Source organism: Cyprinodon tularosa, unplaced genomic scaffold (assembly GCF_016077235.1).
Source record: "Cyprinodon tularosa strain WSP-4 unplaced genomic scaffold, ASM1607723v1 ctg6, whole genome shotgun sequence".
In the NCBI taxonomy this organism is placed as follows: domain Eukaryota; kingdom Metazoa; phylum Chordata; class Actinopteri; order Cyprinodontiformes; family Cyprinodontidae; genus Cyprinodon; species Cyprinodon tularosa.
Genome location: NW_024039340.1, coordinates 368,201 through 392,559, shown reverse-complemented (window position 1 = coordinate 392,559; position 24,359 = coordinate 368,201). Strand labels below are relative to the sequence as shown.

At 38.9% G+C, this 24,359-nt stretch overlaps 1 protein-coding gene and 1 long non-coding RNA gene across 2 annotated transcripts in view; one reads left to right on the top strand and one right to left on the bottom strand.

The window, feature by feature from the left end:
* Positions 1-24,359, top strand: part of LOC119797819 (neuronal PAS domain-containing protein 3) — a 464,035-nt gene that overhangs the window by 210,144 nt on the left and 229,532 nt on the right. Inside the window, 1 exon segment of the mRNA XM_038307041.1 lies at positions 15,957-16,039. Coding sequence (XP_038162969.1) covers positions 15,957-16,039 — 83 coding nt within the window.
* On the bottom strand, positions 7,849-8,608 carry LOC119797820. The gene is made up of 3 exons (XR_005282629.1): positions 8,569-8,608; positions 8,408-8,461; positions 7,849-7,979 (listed from the first exon to the last, which is right to left on the bottom strand). It is a non-coding gene; the product is annotated as an uncharacterized LOC119797820 (long non-coding RNA).

Below are 24,359 nucleotides of genomic sequence, written 5' to 3'. Positions count from 1 at the left end.
CCCAGACTTCCCTCTCTGCAGACACCTCCTCCAGCTCTGTTGGGGGAAGCCCTAGGCGCTCCCAGGCTAGCTGAGAGACCCCTCCTGGAACCGCCACCTTAAGTGCCTGGGTGATCTCAGAGGCTATGTTGTCGGGGGCTAAATGCCCCTGGTAGGGTCTCCCAAGGCAAACAGGCTCTGGGTGACAGGTCAGACGAAGAGCGGTTCAAAAACCCTTATGACGAGGACCAAAGCAAGGCATGTGACGTCGCACGGTAGAGTCCTGCAACGGGTCGGGTACCCGACGGGTATACATAAATAAAAATAAACGGGTCGGGCGGATATTTTTTTAGTGCGGGCGGGTAGTTGGTGATTTTTTTTTTTTTTTTTAAGCGTGTCTATTGTTATGGACATCAGAAATGTTATATTAATCAGGCACTGTCTAGGGTCACCCTTGTTGTAGCTTAAAGCCCTGCTGGCAGTGTGGGGACTTTCCTCCAAAAAGGCCACAGTCAGTTCATACACGTCTGCTGCAGTGTTAATGGCGCTGTTCTGCAGCGCAGCGTACTATATATGGCAAGCCATAACTATAGCCTATCACTTAATTTTTTAACGGGTCGGGTTGCGGGTTAAATATTAACGGGTCGGGTTCGGATTTGAATTAAAGATATCCGCGGGTGACGGGTCGGGTTCGGTAGTCATCCTAACGGGTTCGGGCGGGTGCGGGTTGGTAAAACTCGACTCTATCGCACGGTACGGCGGAGCCGGGACCCCACCCTGGAGCCAGGCCTGGGGTTGGGGTTCGTCTGTGAGCGCCTGGTGGTCCGGTTCTCCCTCGCGGGACCCGGCCGGGCCCAGCCCGAAGGAGCGACGCGAGGCCATCCCCCAGTGGGCCCACCACCTGCAGGGGGAACCATGAGGGACCGGTGCAAAGGGTATTGGGTGGCAGCCAGAGGCGGAGACCTCGGCGACCTGATTCGTGGGCGCTTAAAACAGTTTATTAACGCCTAAATTAACTCTAAACGTCAAAACCTGATGGCAAAATATGTACACTTTTATTATTCTGGTGCCTTCAGTTTGTACCACATACCACATAGTTGAAGAAAAACCCGAGCTGCTGCGTGGAATTCCCAGTGACAGCGCACTGTGGAGATCTGAACTGCTCCAACAGCAAAATAATATTTTAAGGCAGGATCGAGTGACTGAAGAAACAATGTTTTGATGTGTACTTTCTCGCTTAAAAATATATTTAACTACATTTTACTAGCTTATCAAAGCAAAATTGTAAATCTGCTCTATGCTAATGAACACAGGAGCAGCAAATATCTCTGCTGTTCCTTTCTCACAATGTTCCTGTATAGGAATACTGCATGGGCTGCAGCAGCTCAGCTGTGCAGCATCTACAATTTCAACAACTTAAAGCATTTTCAAGCTCATTGAAGTGGAGAGTCATAACTGATTGGCTTCTCTCCTCCTCCTCCTCATAACGATGAGGAAGCCACACCTCATCTCCTCTATACGGTGTGTACTGTGCTCTCGCATGTTACATGGTTTATATGGCTGCACTGCATGACTCCCTGTTTGTGCATTAGAGGGTTAACCAGCAGACGGTCTCAGTCTCTTCACTGCCTCTCGCACTGGTTGGGAGAGGCTGTTATACATGGTTTCCTCTGAACTGGAGCCTCCAGAGGAGCTCCACCCTCTCTGGGTGATTTAGGCCCATATTACAGGGCTCACCAACCTTTTTAAGTCTTAGAGCTACTTCATGTGTACTAGGAAGGGCTACCAATATTGACCTATGACCTGGAGAGGTCTGAGTTCACTTCAATTTCTTAAATATAAATAAACATATTGTTAATGATTCTTTTAATTTTCTTTTACATGTTGTCATTTTGCTGAGATTGACTGGCCACCTGTCTAAGGTGTACCCCTCCTCTCGACCATTGACAGCTGGAGATACACCCGCACCCCTTGCTACCCCGCTTGGGATAAGGGTGACTGAAAATGGATGGATATTGTCGTTTTTAAATCTCTATTAGTGCTTAAATGCTCTATATGATTCAAATGATGAAATTATTTATAAATGATTTATGAATATTAATAAAGTAGGGATGGAACAGTTTATGAAAACCGTCTGAACCGTTCAGTTCGACTGTCTCGGTTCGATTCGCCTGTGTTGCGTTCGGTTCATGCGCTGCTCCTTTTTCTCATAGACAAAGCGTTTACACTCCAGAGCAGAAGGTGGCGGTACTGCGACCAAAGCCAACCACCAGTAGTAAACAAGAAGAAGAAGAAGTGAAGCAGCGTAGCCGGGTGTAGCAGAAAAAACTGTTGTTGTGGAGAATTGTGTGGGTATGGCGAGTGGGAAAGAACAGGAGTTGGAAGACGCACCAGCAGCACTTTATAGGTCTGCTGTATGGGACCACTTTGCATTTAGAGCGACCTACGATGACGGCGGAAAGAAAGTTGTGGATAAAAGTGCAACAATGTGCAAGCATTGTGCAACACGTTTTGTTTATGCTAATAGCAACACGACCAACATGTCATGCTGACCCCGAAATCCCAAATACTCCGTCAGCGCTCCGCCCCGCTGCGTTCCAGACCGCCTGCACAAAGCAAAGCCTACAGCCTCCACTGTGGCTCCCGTCCGCTCCGCTCTGAGTTCCTTGGAGATCGTAGAGAGCATGCGCGAGATGATTAAATTCAAAGCAGAAAAACATGCGGAAATGATCCAGGGTTTCCCCGGATCATTAAAAATAATTACAATTTATTAATTTTTTGGGATTTTTTCATCAATTTCATGAATTTATAATGGGATTTCGGTGTAACAATCAACATATACCGAACCGAAAACCGTGACCACGAAACCGTTAACCTGTCATGGTCTTGGTTCTGTCGTTCTTTACTTTGCTCCTTGTTTTCTAGTTTTATTGGTTTAATTCCAGTTTTGTTGTAATTTCTAGATTTATGTTAGTTTGCATGTTTTTCAGTTGTCCTCTGTTGCCCTCTTGTGTGTGTTCCTTTCCCCTTGGCTCCCTCATTGCCTCCTCTCACACCTGCTCCTTGTCAGCTCGTTAGCCCTCCCTTTGTCTCTCTCTGCTATATATGCTCTCCCTCTGCTCTCACTCTTTGTTGGTTCCTTGTCTAAGCTGTCTTCCCATGCTGTGGTCTATGTTCCTCGTCTCTCCCTGGCTCCTCGTGTTTGGTTTTCCCCAGATGTCTCCTTAGTTCTGGTTTGCTTTTCATTATTAGTTGGATTTTTGGATTCCTTACTTTGTTTACTGTTTTTGCCCCATTAAAACTCCCAGAAATCTCCTCAGCCTCTCTGCCTCTGCGTTTGGGTCCTCAAACCTCAACTAACCCTGACAGAACCGAACCGTGGATTTTGTGAACCGTTCCACCCCTATAATAAAGACATTCTTGAGACCCACCGGGTCACTGGCAACCTGGTGGGTTTTAAGAGGTTAAACTTGGTCCACTGAGTTGTTCTGTTTTCAGAAGATGCTGAGGACCCTCATGTGGTCATTGAGGGCCCCTTGGTGCCTGCAGTCACCGCCTTGGTGACCCCAGCACTATAGTTTGTGCTTCATCACATATGATTCAGCTGCTGATTTGTGTTTCTCATTGATTCTACGTTCCTTCTGCTCAGGTTATTGTGCTTGTCACCACTATTTAGAGCAGCAGGTCTGCTATCTCAGTGTCCCGATCAGCGAGGATCTCTATTCTCTGTTGCTCTGTCAAAAGCTGAGCTTAAAGTTTGTTAGACCAGATGTTTTATGCAGGTATTCTGGTTAAAATAGTGAAGAATAGACTAGATATTGTTTCATCTAGCAGTAGATTGAAAGAAAGATTCTGTGAATATAGACAAAGGCCTTAATATTTGAGAATCAATGGTTCCTGGATGGTTATTGGGTTTTTCAGGTTTGGTTGTTTAGAAAAGAAAAAATTTATATTTGCATTGTCATTACAGTTAATTGTTTTTGTTAAGGGAAGTGATCCTATATTATGGCAGCATGTTTTACTTACAGCTATGTAAATAATTATTTTTGTATTTTAACTGCCTGAAATTAATTTGTACAATGTGTTTACAACAGCAAACTGTTTGCTTTTCTCTTTTTTTCCTGAAGCCAAACTGCAGGTTACTTTAGCTCATTAGTGTGGTACAGGGCCCATGATGTGACCATTTTTTTTTTTGTTTGTTTTATTTTATTATGTACTGCTATTATGCTGTTTTCCTTTTCTTGGTTATGGTTTAGCCAATAAATTTTGAAGATTTTATTGAATGCATCCCTTTCTTTGTGTCTGCCCAGGTAGATTTGGGCTATAGACAAAATGAAACAAATTGAATCACATTTTGATGGATCAGTTGTTTTTTTTCTTCCATATATGCTCCAACACTTTATCATGTTTCAATACTTTTTTTTTTTTCCTTATGTAATTGCAGCATGTCATTCCCCCTTTGGCCTACAGTTCACCTAATTATTTAGGTTTTGGCACCAAAAGGCAATGAATAGAAGCTAGACATAAGAACCAAAATACATTTTTTAAACTCAAACATCATTTCTTCCTTCGTACTTTGTCTTAACCATAGTTTTATTCTCTCCAATTTCTTTTTTTCATTGTTTGCTTTGCTCTTATTTTTGGCCATTTTCAGAACTATTTCTTCTCCATTGTTAATAAATGCCCTCTACAAAACATTTGTTAACTCTTTTTCTGTGTCTTTAACGTTTATCTGACTCTAAATCCTTATTTCCTTCATCAAAAGCTGGTTTCAGCCACGTTATTGAACCCAAGATTGTAACAAAAAGATAGAAATAAAGAGGAGAGCAGAAGTTTTATTAGCCAAGCAATAAATAAATATAAGAAGCAATATGTACATGTGTTTGTACCATTTTTTATAATATGGAGGTGGAAAAAAAGGTTTTGGTATTGCAAATAAAATGATTTTGTTCCCACACCACAGCAGCTGTTCACTCGTGCTAATGTAATTGTCCTTATTAAAAGGATAGCCTGGAAAAAGTCAGCTTCTTTGTTGCAGCATGTTTTTCCAAATAATGCACATAATGGTGAAAGTCTTATGATCTTACATTTTGTTTCTGTTTAAGTTTTTATTTTTTGGGGTTTGCAAGTTTGCTTTGTGTTGTTCTGTGCTGTCTAGATTGAGATTGTTTTCGCATTCTTTGTTTTGCTCTTCCTGTTATCTCTTTTCTTCAACATTTTGGTTTATTCCTTTATTCCTTGATCTAGTTTTTTTTATTCTTTCTCCTATTGTTTTATTTTCTATGGTTTCACCTGTATCTCCAGTCCCTTCTCTTATCCTCTGGTTTTCCCTTGGTCATTTCTTATTTTGTATTCATTAGTTTTGTTCCCCTTTAGTAGTGAAGGGTCCAGCAACACAAATGCATCGGTGCATGCGTGGTGCCCATAAAGCAGATCACTGTCTCATGCATGTACCATTTCAAGAAAGTCATGTGACCAACACAGTAGTTATTTCTAATTTACTAACACATTAAACTGTGGTTAAAAACGTATCTGTCACATGATGCATCTGCTATAGGAATGTTACACCGTTTTTATTTAAATTTTCTTGCTGTGTCATCCTTTTCCTGTCAGTTATCACTCAAGTGATCTGAAATAAAGTTAATTTCAAATTGACTGAAATGTTTTAAAGATAGGATTGAAAAACCCTAGTCCACAAGCATTTTCATTAACATTTTCCCCTAAATTTTAACGTTATGATATACATTTACATTATTTATTGGCTGCATCTGAAAATATCAAAGATCATTTCAATTTAAATATAGATATGAAATAATACAATATAACCTACAATAATTTTTATTATATCGTTGTACTAGGTCATCAAATCCATTCAGTTTAGTCTGTTAAATAAGCTGCCTGTAGTGTCTTTAAATGTCCAGCAGGTGCCAGTATTCTGTGAGACAGTATCGACGCAGGATCAATACAGTTTGGCAATGAGTCAAAACGCATCAAGATGCCTCATTAACCCATCACTACCCTTTATCCTTATTTAAGTTCTGTCTTTGTAACTTTTATATCCTGTTGTTCCCCCCTAGTGTCCTTTCCTGTCCTCTCCGTCTAGTTACTGTCTACACCTGCTCCCTATCAGCTAATTAGTACTCCCGTTGTTCTGTTCCCCATATATTCACATCCTGTTCAGTTCCTCATTGCTGGATCCTTCTCATACTTTAGTTTTATTCCTCCCTAGTGTCTCCTATTTTTGGGGGGGTTCTTCAGTTTAGTCAATCAGTTCTGGACTATGGATTTTATATTTTTACTTCTTCATAAAATGTTGTAAGTAATCCTCCCTGCCTCTTCTACTCTGCATTTGGGTCCACCTTAACAACCACCAACTCTGACAGTTGGTCAAAAGAGTTTCTAAAAAGGATGTGAGATGATAGAAATCCTTTTCCTGTTCCTAGATATTTTAAGTCATGATGGAAGGGAAGTCAACCTTAATTACCTTTTCTGCTGACCTTAAATTAATGTGAAGTTTTCACCTGTCTTGTTTTGCGGACCAGCAACACTACACAGTGAGTTGCCACAGGAAGCACACTCTTTGCTGGCCCTTCTTTTGAACAGTGTCTTTATGTGAGGAGGGCACCGCACATCTGGAGAAATGATAGAGACCAAAATTGATCCCTTCAAGACATTGTAGTCTAGGACGATGATGAGGGGAGAGTGTTTGAGGGGTGTTTTCTGCAAGTGTGCCAAGCTCCAGGTGGTTCTAATTGCACCAGTGGAGCAACCAAGCATGGAGTAATCTGCAAACTTTGGGAGTTTTAAAATTGTACAGATGAGGCTCTCTCTGTTGTAAACGTAGAGAGAAGAATTGGGGACAGAACACACCCTTTGAGCTTCCGGTAATATACAGTTGGTTCTTGTGCAGGAGAAGATTGTTTGATCATTAATTTTTTCCAAAATTTTCTTCTGGAATTTTAAAAATGACGGCATATTGAGTTTAGAGGTTTTGCCTTATCAAATCTCTTGAATTTTGCTCAATTTGCTTCTACACTGTAAACCCGAATAAGTTGAAAATACTCAAAATCTTTGTCGTAACTGATTACGTGAATGTTTTTAATTAGAGGAAATAAATATTATGAGTTTGACTGAACTTAAAAAATATAACTTCAGTTTACTCAAAAGCTTTCTTTACATTATTTAGTTTTTGTGTAATAGAAATAACTTTTTTGAGTTTGACTAAACTTAAAAAATATACCTTCACTTTACTCAAATATATATATGTAAAATATTATAGTGCTTTTGCTCACAATATATGTTTAATTTTATTTCCTAATGTCTAAAAACAGAAACAGACATCAAATCTCTTTTTTAGTTCACGTTTTTTTATTTAAGTTTTAAAAAAACCTTTAATAAAACATTGGGAATAGTTTCGATAAACCAGTTTAGCCAGAAAAAAAAGGCTTAACAGTGATGCAGGTCACTCAAACGTTATTTAACAGAAAGACCTTGGTAATTTTAAAAGAAAGCTCATCCGTCTTGTTACAAAAAAAAAAAAAAGAAAAACACAAATTAAACAACAAATTATAAAAGCTATGAATAAAAAGACATTGCGACAGAATCAAAGCTAACACAACCAATTATTCAACTAAAATTAGTCACAAACAGTGCATCAATGGTGACGTTTTTGAAAGGCCAAATAACCATCTCGTGATTTCTTAAATGACATCTCAAGTGTCCAAATAATCTTGACTTAGAAAAAGGCTTCTTAAAGTCACACAAGGGACAGGTGAAACATAAATGTGGTCCTTGTGCTCCATCAGTTGCATCAAGTCTGCCTGTGCCAGTATGACAATGTGAAAGATGGGTTTTAACTGTATTAAATGCAATTGCTGTAGAGGCACGGCAGTGGGCTGACTCTTGAATACTGACTATGTTGCAAACGATAATGTGTAAATAACTTTGCCGAGGTATCCAGGGACGTAGAACATAGTTTGCATCTCCAGTCCATGTTCGGCCTGCAATTGAATAAAATATTTCTTTAATGAGTAAGTGTTTAGGTAAGCATAATAAAGTAGGTGCTGATCTAGAGGTTACAAATGAAATAAAAGTAATAACTATTATAACTCAAATCCAAGCAAATCCTCTGTAACAGTTTGGAGAATCCCAACTATTAATATTACCTTTTTACAACCCATTTAAAGTTTACAGCTGGACTCAATTATTTCACATCTATTAAATATCAACTTCAGTAAAAATAGTAGAGAATGAGAGACCTGTTTTACAAAAGGAACAATTAATTAAATACTGACTAATGATGTAAAATACTCAATACGTTAACAAGGCCAAACATGTTAATTCTGTTCAGTATAAATAGACTTACATTTGCTATTTTTAATGTAATTAATAATGCAGCTTTAAGAAATATATAAATATATAAAGATACCTTAGATATTGGGGGAGTTGCTCAATAATTGGTTTCCACCCTGGATGAAATGAGCTGATAAGAGAAATAGAAAATTTATTTAATTATTTCAATTTGTTAAACATTGTGATCCATGTTTACTTTTTAAGTAAAAAAAACAAAAGTAAGAAAAATTGACTTACCAGATGAAATGCTTTCATCACGTCTGTGGGAATGATGATATGGCCTACAGCAGCTCCCTGTGAAAAATTTTCATGTTTAATTTACACATAATAACCTCTTACAAACTAAATTCAATGTACATATTTATATTTTTTGGCCATCATTCAAACTGGTTTATCTCCATTTTATTTGGTTAGATTTTGAAATATTCAACAAAGTTTAAGTGAGTGTTTGTTTAATTCATAAAGCTTAGTTTTTATTTAGTTTCAGTTAACTGAAATGATTTCTTAATTTTAGTTAAAAGGATTTAAATTGAGTTAAAATTATTTTTATTTTGTGAACTATAAAAATATACATATATGGGCAGACCTGCATACGTGACAAGTTAACTTGTACAATAATATTCTTTCTCTTAATAACATACCTGAATCTTTCAACAGACAATCAACAATTAAGAAACATTTACAGTATACTCACCACAGAAGATCTCCGAGCTTTAGGAGAAGCCCCAGACTCAGAACGATGCAGCTGACGAGTGGATGCTAGTGGTCTGTAGCAGGTGTACAGTAACACAGAGCTAACGTTGCTAGCTTGCGAAGGTGCCGAGTGCCCCAAACTCACTTTAACCGCTGTGGTCAAAAAACACAATATAAACTATTCTTTTCTGTGCAATGGTTATACATAAAACTGAAGCACAGTTTTAATACTGTTAGTCACCTTTACTCGTCTGTCTCTGCCAAGTCCAGCCTCGAGAAGGCACCCGATTTTTTTTTTGTTTTTTTTTTTAAGAACGTGCCCAAAGCACGCAGCGTTCCGCATTTACTTAAAATATTTCATTGAATGACAGCCATCAACTCAAAAGTATTAATCTACTTCAAATTAAAAGAACATTATTCAGTCAGAAAACTCATTAATTAATAGTTATTTTTACAGAAAACTTGATTTTGAGTTATCTACCCTTAATAACTTTAAGTTAGTAGTACTGTTTGGGTTTACAGTGTATTTAGAGGGACTTGTCAGTATCTTAATTGAACCTCATGTGCTAACCTCAATTTTTCTATTAACACTCCTTTACCCTCTCCTAAAAATGTTTTCAAGCAATTTTGTCTGTTTTTTTTAGATTCAGCTTAATGAGATCTGCAGGGAATCGATGTGAATGGAGGTTGTTCAAAGAGTGGAAAATGACCTCTGGCAGAAGAAATTCTTTTGTTTGTTGTTGCATTTATATTTTATTATTTCACTGTTGGCCATTATTTGAAGCTCCTGTGAAGCACATCCGTCTCAATTTCTGTGCTTTGACTTATGTACCTTTTTGTATTCTTCTATTCTTCTTCTATTGCAGAGAAATGCTTAAAGGCAGTCAGCACCCCCCAACCCCATAAGAAAAATAACATAAATTAAAAAACTTGCCAGAGGGCAAATTCGGCTTTAGTTTTTTTTTAAGTTATTTCCAGTAAACAAACATCACTAAAACTCTTTAGCTCATGACTTGTAATCACTCTTAAGTTTGAGACCAAACCCACTTCCATGCTTTCCAGTAGGCAGAATGATTTATAATCTTCAATAAAGAAAAGCTTTAAAGGGGTCATAGAATACAAAACCGAATTTTCATTGTGATAGATGAATAACTCTCACAATTGTAAACTTCCTCCATAAAAGGGGAGAATTCAAACGAAGCCCAGAGTTGACATAAACTCTGGGATTTAGCTGTTTAGCCTACAGTTGGGTTTTCTTCTACAAGAATTACAAAGGAGGCAGTTTCTCTGTTGAAAATGAGCCAGAACCACGGGCGTAAATGCAGTGTTTCAGGTGGCACGGAGAAAGGGGAACATTGTCGCAGTCTTCTCAAGGATCCGAAGACTCAACAGGCATGGAGTATTTTTAGTCTATCAGACCTTCAAAGTTTGGTGCTTAGCTGTTCAATTGCTTTAAACATTTTACCGAAGACAGCTTTCAAAATCTTGGACAGTTCAAAGCAGGATTTAGTAAAATTCCTCTACCGAAACGAGGGGCTTACGGCACAACCGAAGCTGTAATTATTATTCTGTTGCTAAGCTGTAGATAGCAATAATAGCATATCTAGGGTGACCAGATTTGGGTTTCTGAAAGGGGGGGGTGAGGGGGGAGTACTGGGGTGGCTGCCGCTGACTGGACTCGACCGGGCACTCGAACCCAGCCATCAGCTCCGGGGCTGGTCCAGAAACCCCGGCGGATGTGGACAGGGAGCCAGCCGGGGACGGCGCGACCGAACCTGACCCGGTGACGGTATGCTTCCCCCTGCCTGCCTTACTGTGCTTCAAGCATGGGGCCGCCGGTGTCCAGTCTACCGTCATGGGGTCAGGTTCGGTTGGTCCGTCCCCCGCGAGCGCTGGCATGTTTTGACTACGTCCTGCACTGTAGTATCCGGAAAACTTTGAAATTCCCCCTGGACATTCTTTTAGGTATGAAAAGTAGGACATGTCCAGGAAAAAGACAACGTCTGGTCACCCTACCATATCAACAATTTCGATGTTTCAGAGAGTGAGTGCTTGTTGCTATGATGCGTCTTTGCTCGGTAGCTTTGCTCGTGGTAAACCAACCAATCAACACACAGCTCATCTAAATATTCCTGATCATACCATAAAAGGAAGAAAACCAGTCGTTTCATTCTACGGCTTTTAGCAAGGCTTGCATTAGGGCTCATACAACAGCAAATATGCCATTTTCAGCCCAACCAATGCTACACACCCTATTCAGAGACCTTAAGGACCAGCACCAAATACCCTATAGTATCATTTTGCCTTTAAGATGATTTTACCTGATGGAAGGTCAAACATGTTGCAATGGTTTCCCTTTCCAAATCTCCTCCTGGCTCTTGGGCTTTATGTTTTTCTGTGAGAGTTTTGCTCTGAGGCTCAAACTTAAAAGAACTATATAGGGGGTTTCGGAAGATGGAGGTGTAGCAAGCGGTTGACTTCCTTGAACTGTGCACCATATATTCTAAATTTAAGCAGCCACCCTCTTCCTAAGACTTTTCAATTAAATGCGGTAATACGAATACCAAACGCTCTTCTGACTCACTCCAGTACAATGCTGCCCAAAATCCTAAAGAAACCCAACAAGTCCTGCAAAGTAGATTCTCAAGTGACTGGCATAGATAATATTGCTAACATGGAGCTAGCTGCTGAGGTGCCAGCAGCTGAAGGGCCACCACACTCGAACCCGCTCTTTGCCAAGTTATTGAGGAAATCACTTTCCTCAATAACTTGGCAAGTAGACATTCTGACTAAAATGCTTCAGAGCCAGGCCACAGAGATCAAGCCCTAAAATTCTTTGAAAAATGGCTGTGCAAATTTCTTCAAGTCGAGACCAAGAGCAAGAGACCAGTGGATCAAACTTTAGAAGGCAGACTTGCTCAACAACCCAGGCCTATACAGGCCAGTGCTGATCAGATTTCATAACTTCCAGGATCAACAGCAGGTTCTCAAAACCACGTGGGGCACGGGGACCAGTCTCTGATGTATAAGAACTGTAAGATCGGGATTTCTCTGCAGACACCATGCGCAGGCGCAAAGGATACGATGCGGTAAAGCGACGGTTGTGGGAGGCAGGAATCCAGTATTCTCTTCTTTAACTGGCCAGGGTGAGGATTGTACCTGATGGGGGAGCAAAGATTTCTATTTCACCGGGTAAAGCAATGTAGATTGTAGACAGTTTAGGCAGAAATTATGCCAGTGGAAGATCATGGAGGAAATGGTCTGGACCGGATGGTGTAAGGGATCTGATCTCTTTGTATGTTCTGGTTCTCTCTGTTCTCCTCTTTCCATATAAGGACAAGGGATGTGAGTAATTGTGGTTACAACTCTTTTCAATCTAACTGCTCAGCTGTGCTTTCTTAAGAATTTTAAGTGGTACGTGGCAAGAATAGATATGTAATAAATGTCCTACTTTGGTTTTGTGTGTGTTGTCATCAGGGAGATGAAACACACGTGCTTAGTAAAGGAATCTGTTAATTTTGGTTGGTTCCTGTTAAGCTCAGCACATTGCAGTCCTTGTATGTAATCATTATTTGGGTGGTATTGCATTATGACTCTATACTATTCTGTAAATGCTAAGACTATCTAGATGGAACATTAAGAGAAGTCATTCACCAATTAAAAGAAAAAAAGGTCCTTTTAGCCCTTAAAAAGGGAGGCTTAGTTATTGCGCTGATGCAGGAGACACATTTAAACAACTCTGTGTATTTAAAATTTCAACAATGCGGTTTTGAAAATGTTTTTTTTCTCCTCTTTTACTGACAAAGGTAGAGGAGTTGCAATTAAAAATCCATGCCCTTTAAAGTCATAGATGTATTAAAGACGCAAATGGGAGGTATGTACCTCTTAGAGCAATGATAAAGTGGGAAGAATTTGGTGATATTGAATGTTTATTTTCCACCAGGTAACCCTATTAACTTCTTAACTGAAATAATAGCAAAACTGGCAGATCTCTGCTGAAAATATTATTTTAGGAGGTGGTTTTATTTGTCTTAGGAATCCACTGATTGATAGGCTCCCCATTAGCTTCCTTCCCATTTCAGGGAAATCAAAACAGATTTTCCGGGATCTATGGGGAAACTACAGTATTCTGCTGGAAAGGAGTATACTTTCTACTCCAACCCCTACAGATGCCACACACGTATTGACTATTTTTTTTCTCCCTAAAATAATTTAAAGACAATTTGCATTATGCAAACTAGAGCACATTGTTATATATGACCATTCTGCATTATATCTAAATCATACCTTTAAAAAGGCGAGTATTTTAGAACAGAATTCAAACAATTCCTCACTGTCAATTCTCCGTCTGCTTGCAGCACCTCCTTGCTCTGGGACACAGCTAAGGCATTTTGTAGAATATCAATAATACCATATACTTGCAGCAAAAAAAGAAAAATATTTGCAGAACAACAAAACATATTAAAAAGAAAGCTTAGACTCAAGGAACTAGAATATGTAAAAAAAAAAATGTCTGTGGTCTAAGTTTGGGCAGCTCGATGCCATCTGGTGCTTGCTGAACACATTGCTGAAGGAGAATGCTACAGACAAAGTCAAATTTGCTAAACAAACATTGTTTGAAAATGGGGGTATACCAGATTGATGCCATTCCTTTCTTACAAAAGCGTGGAAAACCTCCCGAACAACTACATCCATTTCTTAACGGAGTGGTTTATGTTCTACAGACCCAGAGAAAAAAAGAAACGACACTACTTAGGGACACTGAAGTTTCCGGCATTGAAAAACTGTCTTTCGGAACTTGTGAAGTGTCATTCAATACTCCCCTCAATCTATCAAATAAACATATCCAAAATCAAAGCAAGAGTCAGTTGTATAATGACCTAATTTTCTATGCTCGAAAGAATATTTTGTTACAATGTGTTTCTAATAAATCTCCTACTATTTTTGGGTGGAAGAAGCTTATTTTGGAATATATCCCTCTCGACCTTCTAACCTATGCCTCGTCCACTCTGACATTTTTGGACGCATATGGAAGTCCTTCTTGGACTATGCTGAAGACCACGTGTCTACATACTTTCTCAAACGTTTATAAATGTTTAGATGTGATCTATATAATGATTGACGTATGCACAGCTCAGCCTTTTAAAACGGCCCTTCCCAGTCATACTTCTGCGGAATGGCAGCCTACTCCCCTGTGAGTCCTTGGCGTGCGTTTTTTTTTACTCTGGCTCTACCCTTTCACTGAATTACAGGGCCTTTACAAGATTGATGTTTAAAAGAGAATTTTAGGGAACCAGACAAGGGCCCAATAAGGAAAGTGGGAAAATTTTAAATAGCTACTACTGTATGCCCCCTATCTTTTCTTTTGTTCTCCTCTGGAGTTCGCTCTTTGGCTTTTGTTCTGTGTTATGTTGTTGTTGTTACTGAGCAAACTATATATACAAACAAAAATAAACATATCAGATAAAGCTCTCATTCAAATGTTTATCGAAGAAAACAGTATTTTGAACTGTTCATCTCAAAGTTTTATATAGCAATACATAAAGGAATTTTGTACAAATTGAATCACAATATGTTAATAGGATTTTTTTTATTGTAAAATAAGTTCATAGAAAAGTAATTACAGTCAGTTTTAGCATCCTTGGATCTCCTTATTCATGTTTAACAGAAACTGGTCTAAAACATTTCAGTGCTATTTTCCTTTCCAGATATGTTTTGTAAACTTTAATCAAATGTTAAACCTGCCAACTTTATCAGACCAACATGGTTATCGCTATGGTGGTGGAGATTCTCAGTCATCCAGGTCATAGTCCTTCCAAATAAGTAAAAAAAAAACAATCCACTGAACTTTGTTTCCAAGTTTGAGAAAAAAAGAAGAAAGAAAAAACAACCTTTAACCAAGGGGGTGGACTCAGTTTTCAGCTTTCAAAAACCTAAAATGCAGCAATTGAGTTGATCCCTTCACGCTATCATTGCAACCCCAACCCCTTTACAGGGAAACAGAAAACCCTACCTATTCAGCCAGGGCAACAATTCCCCTTAATGACCCCCATTTCAGAGACATAGACAGGTATGGGGCATAGCAGGCTAACAAAAGAAGCCAAACGAGCTCCATTCCAAAAGGGGGGACCCGTTCTTCTGTTTAAATTTGCTTGTTTTCTAAACAAAAACTTCCTGGATGGGAAGTGAAACGTCTTCAAACTTTGAAAAAAGGTCCAGTGGATCAACATATTCTCATTATCAGTTCGTATGAAATCGTACGAAAAGTTATGCACACTATTTCATACGTTTTGGACGTTTTTCCTCAAAAAACCACATCAGTGCGCATGCGCTGGCAGACAGAAAAAAAAAAGATCCGCGGACGGACGTAAAACTGGGAAAAACACTGCAATCATCACTTATTCATGTCTCTCACTACGTTGCTTGCTGTTTTATATCTTAGGGTTAGGGTCAGGGTTAGGGCTAATTCTGATTTATACTCTATATTCGTGAATGGTGCGTCAGATGCTTATGCGCATACGACGAAAAAAACGTCCAAAACGTACGAAATTACAGTGCATAACTTTTCGTGCGATTTCATATGAACTCATAATGAGAATACACTGAGTGGATTGTTTTTTAACTTTTTGGGAATGGTTATCGTTATCAACATGGCTAAAGATATCACAGTTAGAGTAACTAACAGAGCTAATTTTTAATGTTATGCTAGGTTAGTTGTTCGATGATGACCTCACCGGTTCCTCTTGTCTTGTGCCATGTGTGTTTGTCATGCTAGGCTGTATAAATGTGCGTGGGTGTGTGTGTTTATGTGTGGGAACACATATTTGTGTGTGGATGTAGCTTTGCTCGTATCAATGTGTCTGAGTCTCACCGGTCTTCTTCTGTCCTGTCCTGTGCTTTCTCTTTTGTTGTGTGTGCACCCGTTGCTTTAGCTATCGGTACTCAGCGGAGGAGGACTCCCAGTGCCATTGCCTCTGAGATCTTCGAACCTCACCTGGGTAGCCACATTTTACAGGTAGGAATTATTCATTGCTTACAAACTATTTCAGCCATTGTCGGATATCACACTATTTATGAGATTGCCTAATTCACTATTTCTATAAAGTCCATTTGAATTTGCAGTTAGCCTCTATGTTTGTATTTTACAGCAGTACTGGGAACTTGTTGCTCAGAATTATAATTAAGTTATTTTATATTTTATCAATAGCGCTGTCTCCTTATTAGAACGATTGATAAAAGAGAAACTGAAGCCTGTGAATTCTCAAATAACCAGCGCTCTTAAAGGAACCTAATGAATTACAGTATACAAATATGACTCAGATGAATCAGAGTATGAGGTTTATAGAGAGCTTCTGTTGAAATGACTTTATTTGGACATTTTTGTGACGTGAGAAGAAAAAAGTAGAAGCAATCTGGCAGAGCTTCAACCAAGAAAGACGCCAGCAAATTCTAAAAGGAGAATGATTTATTGTTTTATTGTAAAATCTGCAAGTAGAAGATTTAAACCAACAACTCAGTGCTCCAAATGGCGGTTTGTGAGCTTTAGAAATTGTAAACTCTTTTTGTTTTGTTTTTAAGTAAAATTCCACCCTGCCGTATATCAGGAGGGGACATACCCACAGCTCATTTATATAGGGGCTTTGTTTGGCTCAAAGCAGGTTTGTTGAAATGCTTTCAGCCACTAAGCTCCATTTTTAATGTGGGCACATGGCTACTTTCATATGCAGATAGGATTGGGTGAATAACTCATAACATTTACCCCATCAGCATACAAGCATTTCTTGTTTTGTAGATACCAGGATTTCTACCCGCTTCCCACCAACCTCTCCACAGTTTACAGCTTCTGGCCTGTTAATTGAAAAATATTTAAAGGAATTGCTTTATAACAAAACACTTTCTGTACATTCATGTGTCTATAGTCTATAGGCATTTGAGTGAGGAAAAGTGAAGGTAGTAATGGCTGTTAAATATACCTGGCTCCAAAAGGACTCAACTATATGCAGCAATAACAAAGGATATACTTCCACACAAGATACTTATTATGAAGAAAGATAAAAGAAAAGTGATTTTAAGAGGGATTAAAATGAGAAAATAAATTCAGTGGAATGATTGAAATAGAACATTGTGGATTGTAATACAGAACTAGGACTATCCTATAAAAGTGCTGTTAGAATAAATGCCCTTATTCTTCTAAATTGATGGATATAGATCAAGTGACTGCATTGCAATTCTTCTGCAGATTGACACCTGTACACATTGCAGCGTTTCATGATATCCCTCCTACTAGATTATCTGTTGCTGAAAGATGTTTAACATTTTGATCAACATGTTCATTTTAGACCAATTTGCAGTAGGGCTGGGCAATTAATTGCATTTGCAATATAATCGCAATTTAGAAAAATGCTAATTTTAAAATCGCAGAGGCGATTGTCAAATGTATCACATTACGTTTAATGAGAGTAAGACACTAAATTTCTCCCTCAAGCCATTTAGGTGGTGATAATATGATTAAAGTGGGCCTGCTGTCGCACGTAATGAAACAGGGAGTTACAGCCATAGAGTTATAACAATACTTAGGCTTAAACACAGAAAGGCTTGAAATGGCAGATACTGCAAATAGGCTAAAATCACAAAATTTGAAAAAAAAAACAACATAAAAAAACACAATATATAGCAGTATATAGCAAAAACAGCGCAATAGTTAATGCGTTGATGCCAGACTCAAATCGGACGATAAGAAAAAAAAAAAAATCACCTTAATCTATTCTCATAGATTGGGATCCACCGCCAACGTATATTTTTGATTTGAGAACGAATCATTCTTGTGTATAGGCCTACTGTTAACACATTGAACGTGATGTGCTAACATGGATGCACCTATAAAGCCACCAGTGGTGTCAAAAGTTCACACATTTGTTACTTAAGTAGAAGTATAGATACTGCAGTTTAAAAACACTCTGGTAAAAGTTGAAGCATCAACTTGACCTCTTTATTCAAGTAAAAGTGAAAAAGTATGTGCTCCAAAAACTACTTAAAGTATGAAAGTATAAAGTAAAAAACAAAAAAAACAGCGAGATGCCACTATATGAATTGAAAGCTAAATTTTTGGACTATTTCGAAAAAATTCTCTGAGATAGGGCCAAGGATGAGGGAGGTCTTGTCGGTCTCCATCTACTGATACGCTCTCGCCTGTGTCCGACCTTTCTGACATTTCAACATCTTTTTCTGAATCCTACATTGTAGCATGGCATAGACAATTCACATTAGCAGTTTGAAGAACACCTGCTTGCTTCTGATGATTTCCTTTAGCTAACCAATGAGTGTTTGTGTTATACGACTCATCCAATGACACTAGTTTTCACTAGATGTGGATGGAGCCAATGATCTGCATTGGAGGGCGCACATGACGTGAAATAAATATTTATAAACGTTAAACCAGGGGTAACCAATTAAAAATCAGCGGGATCTGAATAAAGGAAATCATCAATCAGTAAAGGTCCAGAGACATTTTTAATGATCTGTTACTTTAAATAGAATTTAACAGTGAAATAAAATTTGGTTTTTATGCATTCATGTTATACATAGAATTTTTTTAGATAAGAAAATATATATATAAAAAAAATAGAATATTTTTACATTTTAAAATCTAAAGTGTTTTTTGAAGTAGAGAACAACAATCTTTCAGTTTGATATATAGACCATTTCCTGGTTCACATATTTTATTAAACATTATTGTTATTTCTGTCTTAATGTTCGCATTGGGCTTCAGGCTGCCCTGCAAGGCTTTAAACCTGGTTTGAATGGAGACAAAGTCATTCTCAAGCACATATCAAGGTGCTCATATTGAGCCTGGATCCATATTTATTTTTGATTCTGTTCATGGTGGAGAATCCTGCTTCACAGCAGCAGGTTGAGCCAAACATCCTCTAAATGTTCAGGCTCCAGCTAGGTCAAGATCCACTATTGCAATCGCACTAAACAGGAAAAAGAACGGCGAGAAGATCCTGTTTGTCAAATTAAAATATAGAAACAACAGATTGGTAATAACTACAAATTAAAGCATAATTCTTATATATTTCAAAAAACTAACACCTATTATCTAAATGATTGGATGCAAAGTATTGGTCCTTTAACAGACCAGGAAGCAGATTTCTCATCTTCATCAGAAACCGCACATCTGCTGGATGCTGATGAGGATTTTTTAAATATGTCATATTAAATTAAGCATTCATTTCCGCATGTTTTGCTCCTACGAAGTTAATGATAATATCGTGCATGCTCTCCTCAAGCTCCGAGGATAAGTCAGAGCGGAGCAATACGGGAGGAACAGCGGAGGCTGTAGGCTTTGCTTTGCGCAGGAGGTCTGGAGCGCAGCTGGGCGGAGCAGAGGATGTGGGATTTCGGGGTAACAGGAGAAGCGGCGCAAGTGACGTTTAGACAATGTTGTCAGATATGCGGTAATTTATAAATGTTTTGAATCAGGTGGGTCCCGATCCGGACCGCGGTCCTCTAATCCGTGACCTCTGCATTAAAACGAAGCCAAGAGTAACAAGTCACTTTTGTTTTAAAAATGTAAGGAATAGACAGTACAGATACTTGTGTGACAATGCAATGAGTAGAAGTCGGAAGTAGGAGGAAAATAAGTACTGGAGTAAAGTGTCATGTTGGGTTCAAGGCGTCTAACCCACATGCAGAAACCAATCTTGAAACAGGGAAAAAGTTAAATGATTTATTCTGACAATGTTCACAAGTAAACGATGCACAGGTTCTTGGTTCTTCAGACTGGTCACGGGAGGAACACCACTGTGGAGGACAGAGCAGTTAGAGTTGATCCAGGAAACTTGCAGTTTACAGATGACGGGGTTAAATACCTGCTCAGAGAGGAATCTGATCAGCAGGGGGGGAACCTTGAGGGTCCAGAGGCTAGTCGGCAGGCAGAGGGCTGAGGGCAGAGGCAGAGACTGAGGCGGAGGGCAGGCAGGCAGATTCCAGACAGAGATTTCTATCTCCAGGATTTCAGGTTTCCAGAAAAGTCAGGATCTGTGGGGCAGAGAGAAACAGGATCAGACAGGTTCACAAAATCAGGGTTTCAGATCAGGCAGGCTGGCTCAGGTCTTGCTATACCATTACTGGCAAACACTCTGGCAGGGAAGTGTCAGCCTCCTCCTCCTTAAATAGGTCTCCTGATGAGCAGACAGGAAACAGGTGTGTAGAAGTCAGCTCATGCCCTCAGGAGGAAGATCTCAGGCGCCCTCTGGTGGAGAAAGTGGACAAGCCTCCAGATCCCAACCTAAAGTATGGTGGATGGATGGATGGATGGAATGATGGATGGATGGATGGTTGATGGATGGATGGTTGATGGATGGATGGATGGATGGATGGATGGTTGATGGATGGATGAATGGTTGATGGATGGAAGGATGGATGGATTGATGGATGGTTGATGGATGGATGGATGGATGGATGGTTGATGGATGGATGGATGGATGGATGGTTGATGGATGGATTGTTGATGGATGGATGGATGGATTGATGGATGGTTGATGGATGGATGGTTGATGGATGGATGGATGGATGGATGGTTGGATGAATGGATGGATGGATGATGGATAAATAGATGTATGGATGGATGAATGGATGATGGATAAATGGATGGATGGATGGATGGATGGATGGAGGATGGATGGATGGATGGATGGATGAGAAATAAATAGATGGATGGATAATAAATAAATGGATGGATGGATGAGAAATAAATGGATGGATGGATGGATGGATGGATGGATGGATGGATGGATGGATGGATGGATGGATGGATGGATGGATGAGAAATAAATAGATGGATGGATGAGAAATAAATAGATAGATGGATGGATGGATGATGAATAAATAGATGGATGGAGGATGGATGGATGGATGTTGTCTTTGTTAGGATATCAGTTACTGACTGAATGCTGCATCTGATCCTTTATCAGATCCATCCCAGCCACCCCGTTGCATTAGATCCAAGGGACATTTAAATCCTGTGATTCCCAAGTTTAGTGAAACCACTTTTCCGAATACTCATAATTATTGGAGACCAAGGACAAGCAACACTTTTTATATTTCACTCTGTTATGCAGAGATTTATACCATAAACTAACATGTGTGTCAATAATCAAAACCATTTAGAGCTGATTAAAGAGAGCACATTTTTTTACAAACTGTATCTTAATTCAAAGATGGATGTTGCAGCCAATCCTGGACTTCAAATCCTGTAAGTATGAGCTCAATCACATAAACGAAAACAGTTAAACAAAAAAAAAAGCTTTAAAAAACTTGGATCGTCAGAGAACACCCCTGCAGCTTTTCTCTGCAAAGAGGGTCCGCAGTCTGCTGTTGCAAGATAACAGTAACCTGCATTTTACCACCGGTAGCTTTAGTTAATATTTGCAAACCCCCGTTTTGAATCACATAAATTACCTATTTTCTCTAATCACTTTCAAAAGTAATAAAAAAGCTTTAGCTACCTTTCATCAGATGACATCACACCCCTCCCCCACCTTTCTTTTTTTTTTAAAGAAGCAGAGCGGAGGGGTAGAAGGTCATTAACATGCCTCTGTTACTGATCATATAAAATGTCGTAACATGCAGAAATCTGTGAATAGAAACATCTTAAATCATCTGCATCATGTTTCATTAAACATGTACAAAATGCAATTTTAATCAATATAATGTTTTCATGCAGGAGATGCTTATCAGGAAAGCTTCTGTTTCATCAGAAGGAACCCTCTTTATCAGGCACAAACTTCATAAAGTTATTAAAAGTTTTAAAGGATGTTTTTCCATACAATTTATGTCATCCATATGCTTTATAACCTCTCTTAATGGTTTTGGAATATGGCACCACTTGAGTTTTTGGCACCACTACAGAGTTTCAACCTACATTAATAGGGGGAAACAAATCTAAAAACATTTTGCCAGTCTACAGTAGTAGCCTTTCCTTGATGGGCTCTTGGCTGGTCCCCTACAGGTTATTTTTAAACATGAATCTTTGCACTAAAATATTCTTTCAGTCATGATTTGTGGACATTAAGATCTAAAGAGAGGCATCATCTCCTGGTCATTCTGTAATTCAATGAAAGGGCACAGAGTGAAGAAAAAAAAAATGCACGCCCAAGGAGAAGGCCAGTGGCTGGAAGTTGGAGGGGATTTTGCTGGGAATCGCAGGGAAGTGGGCTGCCATTCGGTTGGCGTTTGACTCAGAAGGGCTATTTTGAATAGCTGCGGGACTTTGTCATCTATCTAGGGGAAATGCTGCCTCTTAGACGCCTGGGTTTAATTCAGCTATGTCATTGTTTTTATTATCATGGTCATTTTTTTTTTTTTTTTTTTTTTTTTTTGCATGTTAAATGGCGTTATTTTTTTACCAAAATAGTTTTCCACCAATTTGCAATATGAATAATTTTCAATTATTTTCCTTTAAGCTTGTCAGAGGGCAAATTATTCTTCATAATTACTTCATACCTTTACATTATTAGCTTAGTAATTCCTCATAATTTGGCCTCAGCTTTTAAACCAAACAGGACCAGTTATTACTCAACAGCCAGTTCTGGCTACAGCTAAGCTGATTTATTAAGTGGAATTATGAAAAATATGAGTTCTTGTGGATCACTCCCTGGGGTTTGTGTGTATCTGTGTTTTTTTGCAGCTTTAATTCCAAACATGTTGCACTCTTTATCTATTTAACTTACAGCCCAAAGGCTGAGCTTTAAAGATCACAGCCAGGTTTATGCGATGCCACGACTGCTAAAATCTGGTTGGGTGTGTGTTTGTGTTTGTGCATTGCTGCGTCTGCTGGTGCGTGTGCAAGTGAAAACGAGAGAGAGCATGTATTTTTGCTGTTTGATATTCCTGTTTTGTGTTCATATATCACCTTTGCGGGTAACGTGTATGAGTGTGCTTTGAGTGTACACTGCAAAAACGATCTAGAAATAAGTAAAAATTTCTTAAGTTAAGTGTTTTCACCCTTAATTTGAGTAGGTAAATGAGAGTAATTTTACTCTTAAAATACAATAATTAAATAATATGCACTTGAAATAAGACAATGCAATTGTGTTTTCTTATTTTAAGTGTAAATTGTCTCGTTTCATTGGCAACATGTCTCTTTTACCTCCTTAATTCAAGAACAAATGCACTTATTTTAAGAAAAAATGACTTATCTAGATTTAGATTATTTGCAGTGTATGTCTCTCAGACAAAACTTACTGAATTATTGCTCCTTTGGTGACTTTAAAGCTCAATTAAACAGATGAGCTTTGAAGTAGCTATAAAATTTTAAACAATAAAAAATAGAGTATATATTGTTAGCTTCACTGATAAAAAATAATGTATACTGCTCAAAAAAATAAAAGCTGGTAATTCTGTAATTTCCATCTGGGATTATTAAAGTACGCCTCATTCTGATTCTGATAAAGAACATAATATAACTTTAATCGAATCAAACTTCTATGAAATCCAACCAATTGATTTCAATCAATTTCACATCCTGTTGTGAAAATGGAATAGATGACAGGGGAAAATGATTGGCAATTAGCAAGACTCAGTCAAAGGAGTGGATCTGCAGGTGGGGGACCACAGCCAACTTTTCTGACCCTATGCAGTCTGGCTGATGTTTTGGTCACTTTTGAATGGTGGCGGTGCTTTCATACTAATGCTGGCACATCAGAATGGCAAATCAATGCGAGCTGTGACAAGAAGGCTTTATGTGTCTGTCAGCATAGGGTCCAGAGGTCAGAGGCCCTACTAGGAGAAAGGCCAGGACACCAGGAGACCTGTAGGAGGCTCACAGACTCTAAGGCAATCCCTCACACCCAGCATTGTTGTAGCGACAGTGGAGAGAAAAATAACTTATTTTTAACAGGAATAAACCTCCAGCGGAACCAGAACCAGGCTCAGTGTGAGCGGCCATCTGCTGAGGCCGACTAGGTTTCAAGAAGACAGAAGCAGACATACAGAAAGAAGCAGATACAAAAGGCAACTTTGATCCAGCTCCACACACAGCCCGTCCAGGAAATACATAACCAGGCAGACGAGCTCCGAGCCAGCTCTCATGTCAGAGGATGAAGAGAGCACATCCAGTTAGTCACAGTCAGAGAAACAGGACTACACTGGAAAACAGGCAGAGCATAAACATCTATATATAAAGTTGTTGATGAAAGCAGCACAGCTAATATTTTTGTCCAGGAGGAGTCACAGCCAAACAGAAACAGACCAGATGAAGCTAAGCAGAAAGAGCCTAGAGTTAGAGATTGGTCAAACAGATTTTGCAGAGTGGAAAAATAGAGATAGAATAA